The 16,479-nt window shown below is 33.9% G+C and overlaps 2 protein-coding genes and 2 long non-coding RNA genes across 11 annotated transcripts in view; 3 read left to right on the forward strand and 1 right to left on the reverse strand.

Moving 5' to 3' along the window:
• LOC126705380 (disease resistance protein RPV1-like) overlaps positions 1 to 1,918 on the forward strand; it is a 23,756-nt gene extending 21,838 nt beyond the window's left edge. For all 3 annotated transcript variants that reach the window (XM_050404372.1, XM_050404371.1, XM_050404370.1), the window contains 3 exons: positions 12 to 191; positions 1,038 to 1,331; positions 1,544 to 1,918. The gene's annotated coding sequence lies outside the window, so the exon portion shown is untranslated. The remainder of the gene's footprint in view (positions 1 to 11; positions 192 to 1,037; positions 1,332 to 1,543) is intronic.
• Positions 1 to 5,875, forward strand: part of LOC126705382 (uncharacterized) — a 19,729-nt gene extending 13,854 nt beyond the window's left edge. Inside the window, exons 2-8 of one of the 6 annotated variants that reach the window (XM_050404376.1) lie at positions 1,939 to 1,978; positions 3,112 to 3,157; positions 3,598 to 3,651; positions 4,787 to 4,823; positions 5,151 to 5,218; positions 5,339 to 5,422; positions 5,511 to 5,875. In XM_050404376.1, the coding sequence (XP_050260333.1) occupies positions 1,939 to 1,978; positions 3,112 to 3,157; positions 3,598 to 3,651; positions 4,787 to 4,823; positions 5,151 to 5,218; positions 5,339 to 5,422; positions 5,511 to 5,688 (507 nt within the window). In that variant the 3' untranslated portion in view covers positions 5,689 to 5,875. The other 5 variants (XM_050404379.1, XM_050404378.1, XM_050404377.1 and 2 more) reach the window with 5 other exon arrangements.
• LOC126705390 (uncharacterized) overlaps positions 1 to 6,504 on the reverse strand; it is a 14,999-nt gene extending 8,495 nt beyond the window's left edge. The window contains exon 1 of the long non-coding RNA XR_007648275.1: positions 6,357 to 6,504. This is a non-coding gene — a long non-coding RNA (uncharacterized LOC126705390). The remainder of the gene's footprint in view (positions 1 to 6,356) is intronic.
• Positions 6,505 to 7,899: 1,395 nt separating this feature from the next.
• On the forward strand, positions 7,900 to 11,198 carry LOC126705388 (uncharacterized). Its single transcript, XR_007648274.1, has 4 exons — positions 7,900 to 8,103; positions 9,650 to 9,712; positions 9,852 to 9,901; positions 11,076 to 11,198. It is a non-coding gene; the product is annotated as an uncharacterized LOC126705388 (long non-coding RNA).
• Positions 11,199 to 16,479: the final 5,281 nt, after the last annotated feature.

The following is a 16,479-nucleotide window of genomic DNA, read 5'->3' on the forward strand; positions in this document are numbered from 1 at the left end:
GTCAAATGCAGAAGGTGGAAAAGCTGAAATTGATGTGCCTACAGTTTGTAGCAGCAACTTAGTGATTGATATCATTTATCCTTGAGATTCTCAAGCTAGAAGAATTGTTGGATGGTTTAGTTGGGAATTCAAAAACTCCATCAAGGGCAGTTAATTTACTCCCAAAATATCTAAGATCCTATTTCTATTTTGTAAGTAAAGTGACACATAGGCATCATAGTTTCTCTATTTGTATGTGATTCCTTTGTAGGGTTCTTTGGGGGATTGGTAGGGTTCTTTGGGTTGGTGTCAGATAACTTATTGAAATTTGATCTCAATTTTAGCAATAATTCACTACTTTTGGTCTGGTTCTTTGGAATCAAGTGTGAATTAACCAAACAATGAAATTTGTGATAAATAGGATTTTAAATCATGGCAGTTTAAATTCCTTCATTTGTTAATTTCCATGTAAATAGCAAAGTTTCATCCAAAAGCAAAATATCTATTTCTATTCCATGTAAATTAACCAAATATGCTTTTGATTTTGTGTCAAAACAAATTCTTGAACCTGATTTGAGGGGTGAAGACCCAACTACAAAAGATAAAAGCCCAGGTCAAGAGCCATTAAGCACCCTGGAGAAAAGTATGTGCCACAATGCACTGAACATCTAGTTAGGAGCCATTATCTATTTCTTCTAAAAATTATACTACAAGTACTTTGGTTTTGTTACTTTGTTTGTAAGCTACAGACTTTTTGAATTTTAGGGGAGAAGGGCATAAAATTAGAAAGGTGGCATGAGCTGCTTCTCTTTTTAGTTTTCTATTTTCCCATCTCTGCATAGTACATATTTTGAGTGAAAAGTACGAGGAATAGCAACTGGTTATGTGAGATTCATTTGTGACATATTCATCATTTGAGTGTTTATGTAAGTTTTTTCTTTAACCCAATGTTTAATTGGTATCTATATTATTGGGGTGAATCTCAGGGGAGAAAATACTTTCCTTAAAAAATGAACCTGGGATACTAAGTCATAATGGTGGTTTTGTTAATGTTTCAGTGTGGTGAAAGCATGAGATTCAAAATCAATCTGTACAGTGGCTCAGTGCCTAGAGTTTCATACTTTTTTTCCCCTCATTTTCTATATTGTGTTGGCTGGATAAGGAGTGTGCGGCAGTTCGACCTGAGCAAAGTACAAGTCAATTTGTTTCAAGCAACAGTGCCAACACAGAAAATTTAAGCAGCACAAGTAGGCCAAGGTTGATTGAAAATGAGGACGGCTTCCTGGAGCTGTGCTGCTTGTAAGGGCTAGGATTCTGCAGAGGTTGAGAGGGGTGCCTCTTTCTGCAAACAGGTCAATGCTTACTGTGATATGCAATTTGGAATTTTCCAAGGGTGAGTCTGGACATGACATGAAAATTATTATCTATTTTTTGTCATCAATAATATGTTTATGCCAAAATTGTCATGATACATCTGCGCAATACCAAGATTGACTGCCACCAATGCTTTTGATGGTGAAGTTATGAAAGTATTGAATCAATCAATCTGATACCATATTTTCAGGTCTGATGATGGATCCATTTTTCTTCTCTGACTCCACTTTTAGATGGACCTCTATGTGTAAAAACTGGGTTACAGTGACTCATTTAATTCTCATGGGATGGCCAGAAAATCCTGCCTATAGAACATCACTCATCATTGCCACAAGTGAGCCTGACTCATTGCCAGTGGATTCACATACCTGTCCTCATGCAAATGCATACTTGCTCACTTCATATTAGCTGTTCCTTGCTTTCCTCTATCCTCTGTTTTCCTTTTTGCTTGCCTGCTGGGATATTTCTTCTACTTGTTTTGATTTTTTTAAATTTGAGAGCCTGTTCTCTAAGTGTTTGGTTGCTACTACCATATTATACGTAGAAACTGTTTTTTGTTCCTTCACTACCTTCAACTCATTGAAGATATTGCATTGCGGACATGTCACATTACAAAACTGGCAAGGTGATTGTTTACTCAGTATATATATTTGTAATCTTTCCTACTTTGAAGTTTAACTGAACTGATGAACCTTGACTTTGATGCTTTTAAAATTTTAGTCTCTTTAGAAGAACTTTCTTTTATTTATATATGAGCGTGCTTACAGTGGATAGTTTGTCTGTGATGGTTCCATCACCATATTAAGAGGCCTATTTCTGGTGATTATAACCTTTTTAAATTTGATTTATTATTTAGATGTATTTGGACTAAAGCTTGTAATAGCCCAATTTAGAGTTTTTGAAGCTCGTCTTCAGTGAATTTTCTAGTCATACAAACAAAGTGATAAGTAGGTTAGCTTCCTATGTTTCCTTTTGTTTCATTTTACTTTTCTTCCCTTTGTCCTGTAAGTTTGAATTCCAATATGCTTGCCTAGTTATTGTTGATTAGTGGTAGAGCTGTCTTTAGTACATGTAACTATCCTGAAAGGGACAAGATGCACGCACCAGTCATGGCTTGCCTTTTTGGTTCATATATCTGAATTCTATATGATCTGTGTTAGTATAACTGCACCTTTTTAAGAAGAGAGTAAAAAATGTTTTTATTAATAAAAAGGAAATCGAAATGAGCTGTGTTATCATCTTACTTATCAGCAGGAAAAAAAGCTATATTATCTTGCAGGGGAAATCAACCAGATTTTCTTTTTCTTTTCTTTTTTTAAATAATTTTTTGCTAGATAGCACTGGGTGTATGTTAGGATTTTGTCCTAGGTTTTTTCTAAAAAAGCAAAAAAACTCTCGTTCCAAAAAAAAAAAAAAAAAAAAAACCCTAGGTTTTTTAAAAATAAGTTGACTTTTATCTTTTTGCCTCAAATTTAGCAAATAAGCTACAGGAAACTATGGGAAGTCAAAGAAAGTGGAAGTGATTTTTCTTTAGTTGGGATTTAAAAAATGATTTTGAGTATCCCATATGACCTGAACTACTTTGTTGTATCTTGCTTAGTATTTGGACATTTAAATTGGAGACATTATCAGCTTTACTATATAGGTTACTGTTCTGGGAAAAAAGGGACTTGTTTAATTGCTGTTTGATACGTTCATACCTAGTGTTTAAATACATACAATAAGTTTTTGACTTATTATCTAAAATTTTCTGTCTAGATTGGTCTGAGATGGAGGGCAGAGAAGGAAGTCATATCTGGGAAAGGTATTTTATTTCCCCTTGTTATTTTAGTAATGATGTTTTTTCATTTTTGTCTGTTAATGATTCCTTGGAGGGATTTTTTGTTCTAACCCCTTAGCCTGCTATAATAGAGAGCACCCCTGTAGTCCAACCCACCTGGCCCAGCTTTTCCCAACTTCCAGCCAAATTTCGATTTCCGATTTGAATATTTTAGGTTTGACTAAATATTTTGATTACTAATCTTAACACCTCCTGAAAACTTAGTCTTCCTCCCTTGCTTGAATATTTTGATTACTAATCTTAACACCTCCTGAAAACTTAGTCTTCCTCCCTTGCTTGATTAAATTATTGCATTGTGGTATTATCAAGTTTATTCATTCTTTTCGTTATATTTTAAAATAAATCTTGTAGTAGGGTATGGACTTGAGTTTAGAATTGATTTTTTACCCTTTTTGTCAGGGCAGTTCATATGTGGTAACAAACACTGTGATGAAAAAGATGACTTGGCTAGCAATGAGGCAAGTGTTTTAGTAACATCATTGATCTCTATAGCATTTTATGGATATGGAAATTTTTTTGTTGGTTTATGAAAATTTCTCTTACGGCTTTGGATGAATTTAAATCTCATTTATTTATGTTTTTTGTGAATGAGTCCTCACTCAAATGATACTTCCTCCTCTCAGAAGTATGGGTGGAGAGTGAGGTTATGGGTTCACAACCTACTAAGTGCATGTGTAAGTTATCAATAAAAAATAGTGAAGTGTATTTATCGTTCTGGCAATGCTAGGTAACAGCTGTGAGTCTTTTGACTGCATGTGCAACTTTAAGAACCAATACTGAAATTTCTTGTGAGATTATTTTTTAAAGGATTTTCTCTATTTTACAATTAATATATTCAATTAGTTATTACCAGTTCATTTCTTCATGGAATATTGGTTTTGAGGGATGTAAGAGGGTGGGTAAGGAGAGAGACCACTTCTGATCATGTGTATAGTTGCAATGAGCAGTTTATATGGTGACAGGTCTTGTGATGCAATTTTACTGAATTTCACACTGTTTACACACCAACCAATATGGGGGTGAGGATCTAAAGAATTTAAATGGTGTTATCTTCATGGTGGAATGAAAAGATAAAAAAATCGTCACTTTTATAATTTACTATCATCCTCTTTAGACATTATTATCAATTTATTAGTGTTTCCATTCTTTGTTCAAATTTGCTGTCGTGCTTGGTCATTGCATGAATGGGATTAGACTTGGAGGTCTAACTTTTGGCAGTTACAATGGAAAATATTATTGTCAAATTTTATGTATGATAAAATCTTTTTGTTTGTGCATATTAATATTGTCAGAGGCCTCGTCATGCTTTCACTGTTTTCTCATTTTTTATTAGCAGCTGCAATTTTGAGTCCTTTGACCATGCCTATAAAGGCTTTAGTCATATATGATTCATGGTGTAACGATCCCACCCACCTCTAAATGATTAAGTGGTAAAAGATTAATTTACTTGACTCCTTTGTGGCTGAACTCATTGGGATTAATTTCTACATAAAGGAAGCATGTTGCCATTGTTATATTTTGTAACTCTTTTGAGACCTATGAAGTTTTATAAAATATTAAGTGCTTGTTTGTGGTGCATGTATGTATATACAGTGGTGTGGATGTTAAGCATCACTCATACAATGAGAAGGTAAACTTGTCTATACTCTTGTTGGAATTTCATTATGCATCTAGGCAGTTTGGCACATTCTGTATTAATGTCCATGTTATGCTACGCATCATACTGCTATCTTACTGGTTCTAAAGTCTACTTTAAGCACATATGGGATGAGTGATACTGATCTCTTTTCATCTTTCCTTATGCTTAGAAGATTGAGATAAAAGAGGAAGATAATATTTATTGTTAATTTTTCCCTATATATGCGCCTCTGTACAAGCATCCAGCTATATTATCAACAGTATCTAAAATTATCCATTTAAGTTTTGTATCTTATCTTACTTGATTGTTACATTGCAGGTCAACTTTAGTTATTCTGAAGCTGGAGAAAACAAACAAGCACTTGTGAAATTGGTAACTTGTGAGAGGTGAGTTGGCTTTTGCTGATTCTATTAGTCTACTTATGAATTTGTGATGACAACATAATTTAAGATGTATAAACATGTTATAATGGTTTTTTTTTTTTTTTTATTGATCGTTCTCAATAGATGTGCGGATAAGCTTCATTACAAAAGGCAGAAAGAGAAGGAGCAATCAGAAAAAAGAGAACGAGAAGAAAACAAAAGAAAGAGGTGCCAATTCAAGCCAAGGGCCTTTTTTTGTGCTCGTGCCTATTTACTACTGATTAAAATTCCATTTACTTACTCAGTCTATTTCCAGGAATCGGTCAAGGAGTATTGATGAAACAGTTAATGACTGCGAAGGGAGGAAGGAGAGAAGAAAAGGTCTGAACATTCCTCTGGTTATACTCCATTTTTTGCATGATGAGACGTTCTTGTGCTTATATTCAGTTCACATTTGTATATATGATTTTATTTTGCGTGTCAAAATCTTTTAGTCTCTTGTCAGATCATGGATAGCCATGGAATTGATTGGTGTGCCAAATCCAATTTCCAAAATCTGCTGTTTGGATGTGCACTAGTTCCATGGAATAAATGAACTGATGTATAGATGAGTATCTTAATTCTATTAAGAGGGATTTGATTTCCAAAATTGATAATTTAGCCCCCCATTTGTTTGACTGATCATGTCTTAAATTTTGATGATTGCTTAATTATTAGTTTATCACAAGTTTAATTTAAACACGTAGATGGATCTGTATATTGGTATTGGGTAAGATAGGCGGTTAATGATTTAAAGGAAAACTTTTGGCATAGGTTGCTTAGAAGTTTTTCCCCAGTTGCTACGTTGAATTCACCCAGGGAAACATGGGTCACTACTAAGGCATTAAAGGCCAAAACAAATAGAGGGTTTATTTTTATATTTTTACTTGATTGGTAAATTACAAATATATCTAACATGCTTTCATCCGATGATTTTACCTTTCACCCACACTTGTGAGAGAAGAAAGTGTGATTTAAATCAAGGCTCATCAACTTAATAATTTGCAAATTTTCTTAATCATTTCATTTTCAGAGTATTATAAGTGGGTTAGTGACGGTTTACGATTTTAACTCTCATCTTGTGAGAGGCTACAATTATTGTTAAAACCAAAGAAGAAGCCACCTGGTCTCAGTCAGGAGGCTCTAGATTGTTTGCACCTGGAGGTTTTCAGCAGCAAGGTTGAAGGGGCGGTATCAAGAGCTTCACAGGATTGTAGTATATGTCTGGATACATTCGTAGAGGGAGACGCGCATATACGCTTGCCATGTTCCCATGGCTTCCACTCTGCCTGCTTGGATCCCTGGCTTGGAAATTGTGGTGACTGCCCATATTATTGCAGAACTTAACTATAGTAACAAGTCACGTGTGAAAGTTTTGGCACTGACCAATTTTTATTTTTATTTTTTTATTTGTAATTGTGTGCTTACGTAATTATTGTATCTCCTGCTCTGTTGTACACACGAGAAAATCTGGTCTCATTGTATTTCTTGATTGCTATTTTGAAATTTGTTGAGTACATGTTCTGTGTTTTAGTGTTTTAGATTACCTTTTGATCTCTCTCCTCTATTTGGGACATTTAGAAGGTATTGACAGTCAAAGCCCACAAAGCCTATGAATGATGTTGGAAAGACCCAACAAGTAGTACTGTGGCCCAAAGCTTGTACACCTATATAAATATAAATATATATATATATATCTGAAAATAAAATAACATAAATTAAAAATGCTTTTAATTTTTTAGTTTTTGATAAAGTAAAAAAATGATTTTAACTTGAACATGATAGAATAGACTAATCGAATGAAAGGAGAAGAGAGCAATTATTAAAATTATGCTTTGGGTCCTAGCTTGTTCTATTTTTCATTTTAATTATTGCCAAAACAAAAGTATAAACTAGAGAAATAATTTTTAAATATAGTTATTTTAAGTTTCAGGGAAAAGCTCAATTTGGAGTGTTAATTGGTCCTTAGTAAGGACATCATAGTGTGGTTAAATGGTTTCAGTAAAAAATTTAAAATTTGATTTTGGATCGATGATTGTGGTTAAAAGGTTCCCGAAAGAAATTTAAAATTTGATTTTAGGCTAAATTTGAACATAAATCCTTTATATGAGGGGGTGAAAAAAAACTTTATCATATAAGTAAATTAGAACCCAAAAATTAATTTGAATTGATTATAAAAATAAGAAATTCACCAATTACCTAGCATCATTTTTTGAGTACCTTTTGTTTGGTTAAATTTTAGTATAATAATAATAATGAACAAAGTTTCTCTATAAACTAGTTAGGAGAAAATTAATTAAACTTCTCATATATATAATAATTTTTTTTGTGAATTTTGAAAATTTAATTGTTGAATTTTATGTTTTTTATGTTCCTAATATGTATATTAAATTTCATTCAAATCAGATGTTATTTATTATTCGTTCAATAAACTTATTTTTTTATACATAATTTTAAAGCACAAAAATTTAAAATTTTAACTTTTTTTTTTCAATGACATAACAATTGATTTTGGGTTTTATTGAAATTTTGCAAGCACGGAAGATATAATTAACACATGTAATCCAAATGCTAGATTTTTAAAATTCACACTTAATATAAAGACATAAAAATTTTTGCTTCTATCTGTTTTTCTGGAACTTACTTCCATTACTTCATAAATTGTTGGTGCCAGATAATAACTTTTGGTCAGGAATATATGCATCATCTTGTTTTCTTTTCTTTGATATGTGAGAAACCTTCATTACTCTATGAAACCATTGTAATTTATGGATGGATTTAAATAAATTTTTGCACTGACAATTTTATGCCTGTTCAGAGCAATGGGGAATGTTTCAGATCGCATTGGTCGTCCTACAGACAACAGTCAGGTATTTATCTCATTCTATGTTCACTAATCACTTTATTCATTTTTTTTGCTGGGTTATAAGTATTTATTGAAGCAGTTTTTTTATTTTATTTTATTTTTTTAAGTGCAAATGGGATGCAACTCAAATACAAAGGAATTACACAATAGGTACACCAACAATTCAGCAACGAAAATTACATTTATCAAGCACCAAGTAAATTCAAAAAGTAATACTGTCCTAAAGCCTCCCGTGCATCATACTTTTGATCCTTGAAGGCTTTTTACTACACTGCCTGTGTATCCTCTTGGGTTTTAGACTTTTTGTACATCATTTTGTTTTAATAAAGCACTATTTCTTAAAAAATAAAAAAATAAAAAAAAACTTTCCTGACCAACACCACAAGGCCCATCGACTGTATTGGCACACCATACTCCTCACATGCTATTGTACTTCTCCACAGGCCTCCTCCAGAAAGCTTCTTTTGTTGGAGCATGTTGCCATGACCGTTTCCCCAAAGTGCCTAATTAAACAAGATCAAGTTCCTGATGGCAAAACCTCCCATTGGAGTGGTTCAGATTTTTTGTTCCTTTAACTAAATGAAACTTAATCTCACCAATCTCTTCCTGTAAAAATTCTTGCTGCAATTTTTCAATACAGTGAGCTACACTTACTGGAAGAGGAAATAAGTAGATAAAATTGATAAAGTGCTTTTGATCAAGGTAATTCTACCTCCCTTGGAAAGGAAAGTTTTTTTTTTTTTTTCAGCCTGCCAGATCTCTTTCCATCTTTTCCAGGATGGTATTCCAAATTGTTTTCAATTTGAAAGTAGAGCCCAATGGAAGGCCCAGATACTTCATTGGTAACTTTGACACTTTGCAACCAAGAATATCCGCCAACTCTTCTTACACATTCTGCACATTTCAACTGGAACCAATTCTAACTTCCCCAAACTAATGCTTGACTCTCAAGGGCCAAATTTGATTTGAATCATTTCCATAAAATATGAAAGAATAATCTTTTTATTTTTTTGATAAGTAAAAATTACAGCAGTTAAGAATATCCCATTATGCACCAGCTGGGAAAATCCCGGGAAATATGAAAGAATAATCGACAAAAAGCAAATGAGAAATCATCAACAAGTTATTGCCTTTTCCATCATTCTACTCAAAGCAGCCATTACAATAACAAATAATAAAAAGGGTAAAGGGTCTCTTTGTCATAGCACTTGAGAACTATTTAAAAATATCATTAGGGCTACCATTAATTAAGATAGATAAGCAAACCTTGGTGATACAAAAATAAATCCACTCTCTCTATTTTTTGCTGAAACCACACCTATTCAACATATTAATGAGAAAATTCCAATTAACATGGTCCTAAGCTTTCTCCAAATCTAGTTTGCATAAGACCTCCATAACTCCTGATTTTAGTATACTGTCTGAGCATTCCTTGGCGATGAAAACCTGATCTAAAATATGCCTCTAAACTATAACATTATAGTTTTTACTGAAAAATTCATCAAAGTTCATAGCACGTATTTTTCTCTTATTTCATTTCTTTTTTGCAGATTGGCATAATTGATCCAGATTGCAGACTAATTGGACTCCATTTATATGATGGATTGTTCAAGGTATATAGTTTGATACAATTAATTGTGATGTATACACTTAAATTTTGGTATTTTGCATGCTATTATGAGCAGAAATTCCAATCTTCACTATTGAAATTAATATTTTTGGTGTAATCATCATAGTTTGTTTTTTTGTCAGGTCATTCCTTTTGATAATAAAGGGCAGCTTAAAGAAGCATTTAACATTAGGTATGCTTTTATTATTCTTTTGGCCTTCTAATGCTTAAAGGATATTATAGATGGTTACGCCAGTGAAAAATTTATTTTTGACATGGATGCAGAATTTTGGTCATTATCAATACCTTAGGTGAATGTATCTGTCTAATGCTGCTTTGGGGTTCGATTTTAGTTTTACTAGTAGAGTAATATTTTCAGTAGGCCAAAAACATGTTTTGCATTGTTTATTAATTTTATGTTGATGAATCTGACATACTTGTACCTTTATGTAGTATATTTAATATACACACATCATTGATTGTTGTAACTTAAAACAAACCAGTGATAATCTTATTCCCTTTTTTCCCCTGATAATGAAAAAGAAAGTGTGTAGGGGGTGAGAAAGAAAGCAGGAGGAGGTGGGAAAGAAAGTTCTAGAATAATTGGGAGTGACAAAGAAATAGAGTGAAAATAAGGGAGAAAGTGGTGAGATAGATGGATCAGAGGGGGAGGGACAGCAAGCATGTGAAACTTAACAATAAAAAAAAAAACATCTTCTCCCGCTTTACACAAAGGATGCAACCAAGTTTCACTCTTTCTCAAACACAAATTACAGCCTGAAAAGATAACTTGACTCTTAGTATAAATCAAAGAACTAAATCATGGGCTCCCCATATGAAATAAAGTGGAAGGTTTACCTAACCAAACTATCATGGAAGTATGAATATCTATTGAATTTTATGTTGTTGATAAATACATTTAAAATAAAATCTCTTAACTGTAACATAGGTTAGGTATTTTTGGGTTTGGTTGCCATGCATTCTGGCCCTGGGCAACCCATAGCTTTCAATGCCCACCAAAATCTGTGCAAAATCCAGTTTCATCTGCTGTTTGATCTCATTCTACCATTCTGAGTGTAACCTCATTTGACATTTGTCCCTGAGTAATGTCTTGACAAGTAATGGAAAAGCGCTTGGTGTCCTCTTCGTAATGTCCTATCTGGATTCTTATAGCAAGCATGTGAAAGAGTATTGAAGATAGCCACTGACAGTAGACACAAATTTGAAATGCTGATAAACATTTAATTCGTTCTTATAACATTGATTTCTATAAATGATATAATAGTTCTTGCTTTCTATGTTTCTAGCGTTCATTTAGTTTATCAGAATAATCACACTGATTACATCTTTTGACTGAATATTTTCAGGCTTGAGGAACTTCAAGTTTCTGTATGGTTGTTCAAAACCTACAATTGTGGTCCCCCCCACCCCCCCCCTCCCCCTCCCCCCGAAAAAAAATGTACTCAAATTTGGAATATTTGAGTACATAATGGCTTGTAAAAAATAATTTGTCCTGTATGTGTATTATATCCATGATCATTTTAATCTATCCTGTCATTAGTAACCATTGGTTTGGGTGCATACAAAGAATGGCTGCTACTCTTGTGCTTCAGCTTGGTAAGCTGCTGTGGTAATTTAGTGGAAGCTGATTTGGTTTCCACAAATGATCCCTAGGCGTGCCTTTATATGTTGGTTAGCGATGAAACACAGGTTGCTTACAAGAGATCGATTGGTGAATTGGGGAGTATGCAGCGATGTATTGTGTCCATTCTTCAGGGCAAATTCAGAGAGCTGAGACATTATTTTTTGAATGCCACGTTGCAAGAAGAGTATGGAAAATGATTTATGTATGGAATTCAGCCTACAATGTAATCCTGAGATTGGTTGGGAGAAGATAGTTAATTGGGCTGTAAACAATTGGAGAGGGGAGAGGTTGAAGGTAAACTTAAATAATCCAAAACTTCTGCAATGAAGTTTTAAAAAGGAAGTCCAGCAGCAACTTTAACTTTGGGCAGATGCGAATTTCCAACATTTGAAGACAGGGCATTATAATAATAAAATTTTCCTCATCTTTTCCTCCAATCCCAATCCATTCTTCCCACTCGTCCAAAAACAAAAACTGGAGAGTTTTCAAATTTGGGAATATTTTGATTATGCCGTCTTTCTTGTTTTCAGATTCTATTTCCAAAAATTCAACACCCACCTTTTTGAATGGAAAAGAGTCACCATTACCACAACCTATATATAAATCTTCAAGGAACTGAAGCTTTCCCAAAGGAGGTAAACGTTCTAAATTTTCGCCATCTCTTAGAGTAAGCACTTTTAATTTGGCTAGGGACATCATCCAATTAGGGAACATTGTGGTGCTCCAGTAACGACCAATTTCTAACCTCTCCAAGTCTGGAGGTGGCTCTAAGGCATTTAGAACTGATACATCAATCTCCATTCTTCCTTCATGATTCTCTACGTTCTCTTCATAAAGTTGGTACATTTTATGGGAGATCAGAAAACTCAGTACATATTGTAAGAAAATTTGTAAATTTTATTGGAAAATTTGTACATTTTTTCTAAATATCTTTACATTTTTGTAGGAAATTGTGTATAGTATATAGTAAAGTCCGTACTTTTTTTGAGAGAATGGTAATGTATGTGCATTATGCGGAAAAATCAATAAATTTTGTTGGAAAGTCGGAAAATTACATAAGAAAGTCTATACATTTCGTGGGAAATTGTGTATATTTTGTGGGAAAATTTGTACATTACATGGAAAAGTCATTACAATTTGTTGGAAAGTCTATATTATGAAAAAGTTGGATAATTATGGCAGTTATTACAATCTTCATTGTTTACCATTTAGATTGTTGATTTTGACAACCTAGTTTTTGTCAAACTCTAGATATTTTGGTTTTTGAGGTCAATAGGGCCGCCTATAAATTGGGTAAATGGGGTGCCCAGGGAGGCCCAATAGAACAGCCCATGAATTGGGCTAATGGGCCCAAAAAAGTAGAATTTTTCTAGCCCATCCTTATGGATCATCGCTTTCAGACTATACAGTATACACGTGTGCGTGAGGTGCTAGTGTGCGACCATACTGCGATTTATCCATCTCTGAAGTCGACACCACTACTGCAAGAGAGTAGCGCTATAAAAAAGCACCACTGACAAAGAGAGAGCGAGCGAGCTAGGGCTCGACACAAAGAAAGAAGAAGAAGATGAGTATCTAGAACGATGTGGTTACGGGTCACAAACCCACCAATGTGAACCACTCCTGCGTTGGCAATTTCACCAGCCCTCAAGAGCTCAACCTAATCACAACGTAACCACTCTTCATTTCTCTCATTCTCTCTCTCTCTATTCAAATCGCTTCTCTCGATTTTTTTTTTTTTTTTTCTATTTACAAATTTGGGTTTTCTCTTTCTACTTTAGGGTTTTATTAACTTTTTTCTTTTACCATCCAAAAATTCAACACCCACCTTTTTGAATGGAAAAGAGTCACCATTACCACAACCTATATATAGATCTTCAAGGAACTGAAACTTTCCCAAAGGAGGTAAACGCTCTAAATTTTCGCCACCTCTTAGATTAAGCACTTTCAATTTGGCTAGGGACATCATCCAATTAGGAAACATTGTGGTGCCCCGGTACTGACCAGTTTCTAACCTCTCCAAATCTGAAGGTAGCTTTAAGGCATTTAGAATTGATACATCAGTCTCCATTCTTCCTCCATGATTCTCTACGTTCTCTTCATAAAGTTGGTACATTTTATGGGAGATCAGGAAACTCAGTACACATTGTAAGAAAATTTGAAAAATTTTGGAAAATTTGTACATTTTTTCTAAATATCTTTACATTTTTGTAGGAAATTATGTATAGTATATAGTAAAGTTTGTACTTTTTTTGAGAGAATGGTAACGTACGTGCATTATGCGGAAAAATCAATAAATTTTGTTGGAAAGTCAGAAAATTATATAAGAAAGCCTGTACATTACGTGGGAAATTGTGTATATTTTGTGGGAAATTTTTTATGTTACATGGAAAAGTCATTACAATTTGTTGGAAAGTCTACATTATGAAAAAGTTTGATAATTATGGCAATTATTACAATCCTTATCGTTTACTATTTAGGTTGAGTTTGGCTTGCACTGAAAAGGAAAAAAATTTGCGTTTGGCATTTTTTCTGTGGGTCCTGTGCACTATGCACAATACCCACAAATATAGAAAAACGCAAATGTTAAGTTAAAATTGGGTCCCACGACACTATTTACACATTTAAAAATTATTTTACTACAGTGTTTTTAGTTTTCAGTTTTCAATTTTTAGCAATAAGTGGTATCCAAATAGACTCTTAAATAGTTGATTTTGACAACCTAGTTTTTGTTAATTGGGTGCCTAGTGTGAGGTCAATAGGGCATGCATAAATTGGATAAATGGGGTACCTAGAGAGGCCTAATAGAATTGCCCATAAATTAGGCTTATGGGCCCAAAAATGTAGAATTTCTCTGGCCCATCCATTATAGACCATCCATTTTGGACTAAAATTCTTTGGCGAAAACACCATTTTGGTCCTTACATTTTGGCGTCACGGTCAATATGGTCCCTACATTTTAGTAGCAGTCAATTTGGTTCTTGTTATTTTCAATTTGCAATCAATTTGGTTCCTACCTTTAACTTACTAACGAAAAATGTCTACGTGGCAAATGATGTGCACAGTTGGAACAATTAAAGTTGACGTGGCTTATAAAAATAATATTAAAAATGACAAATCAGCATTGTAATTATTAAAAAAATCCAAATCAGCAAAAATATATATTTTAAAAAAAAATTAAAACATCCAAAAATCTTTTCTAGGCAACCAAACATGTAAAAACTAAAAACTTAAGAAAAAAATCACACGGAAGATTCAAGATAAAGTACATCTCGAACCGTGGGTAGGAAATCAGATGAGAGAGGTTTGGTGGAGATTGGATGCAGTCGGTGGCTGGGTTTTTCTTTCGGGGTCCTTGAAGTGGATCTATGCATAATCAATCTATTATGTCAACAACACAAAACCCAAATTTGGGTTGTACTTGAAGAGGGGGAGAGAGTCCTCAATGGATGGTGACGACATGGCAATGGCTTTCTTCAACCCTTGAATCAGTGAGCATGTTTGGCCAAACCGGTATAACCCTTGATGGTTTTATTAGCAGATGGAGGAGGGAGATAATGGTTGATTTGGGTTGGGATTTTTGCTTACAATTGCACGGTGGAGGACATTGCCAAGGGTGGGTTGTTGGAGTGGATAATAAGTTCCGATTTGCAATATTTCCTTTTGTTTTTTGTTTGGTTCTTGAGAAAAACAAAGAGGAAAATGTAGTGGGAAAAACAAAAATCCATTTGCTACTTCTTACGGGCTTTGTATTATAGTTTCATTTCATTTTGTTCTTGATAATTCCTTGTATATCAGTAGGTTGACGAGACTCGAACGATGATCTTTAGGCTATATCCTGTAATACAAAGAACACTGAATTAGAGGGGACAGGTGGGGACCGGCCAAAAGTCCTCCGATGATGAAGTTAGTTACTTTTGAACTCTTTGTAAAGAAGGAGTATTTTCTCAAAATAAAATTGTCTGAATCCCTTACCCTTCATCGAAGAATCCTTATATAGTACGTGTGGAACAATTATCTGTTTAGTAACCGTTCCTAATGTCGAGGAGTCTGGAGAATTGGGGGTAACTTCCATAACCGCTTATGGAAGTTACCTAGGTTGGACGGGCTGTTCCATGGTGAACTCGTCCATCTTGGATGGCTTGCCCTTGCTTGAATGATGATGAGTAAGATTCCCATGAGGTATCATCCGTCCATAGACGGACGAGGTTAGCCAGAACGCTTGGAACATTCACTTCGTCTATTTGATTTATTGTAGCTTGTCTTTCGTTGGACAAGACATATGGACGAGTTATGGAGTTTGATGATTTCTGTGACACCATCAGTTCTTATTTACGTTTTGCCTAGGTTTTATTGCACTAAGCTCTTGTGTTTGTTGAAATGTCTCTATGATATTTATTATATATTCTTTTTTCAGTTTGGTTGCTAAGAAATGAAATTGTATTTAGAAAATAATTGAAACTTCTTTGTGATGGTTTTAGTTTGTTGATATTACTTTTGGTTGATGGAATTTTTTGGGGTGTGATTTTGGAGAGAGGGAAATAAAAAAATAAAAAAAATTCAGTTTTGCTGTGTTTGTTTGTCAAGAAACTACAAGAACAACCTATAAAAGAAAAGAAAAGAAAAATCAAGAATTTTTTTCTTCAAAATTTGAGAATTTTTTTTTCTATGCTGACATGGCATTTTTTTTTTTTGATAAGGGCATTTTTTTTTAATTTCAATTAAATTTTTTTTATTATTTTATAAACTACGTCAGCTTTTTTTTTTTTTTGATGAGAACTACGTCAGCTTTAATTGTGCTAATTGTGCATATCATTTGTCATGTAGACATTTTTCGTTAATGAATTAACGGTTGGAACCAAATTGATTACAAATTGAAAATAACAAGTACCAAATTGATTACTACTAAAATATTAAAATGTACAGCAATGACCAAAATATGAGAACTAAAATAGTGTTTTTTCCAAATTCTTTCAATGAAAAAAAAAACACATAAAGCTAAAGGGTATATAGTTCGTATGGTAGCTACGCTGCACCGCCCGCACTCCTGTAACTGCAAGAGAAAAAACACCACAGACAAAGAGAGAGAGAGAGAGTGAGCGAGCTACGGCTCGACACAGAGAGTG

This window comes from Quercus robur, chromosome 11 (assembly GCF_932294415.1).
Source record: "Quercus robur chromosome 11, dhQueRobu3.1, whole genome shotgun sequence".
NCBI lineage: Eukaryota > Viridiplantae > Streptophyta > Magnoliopsida > Fagales > Fagaceae > Quercus > Quercus robur.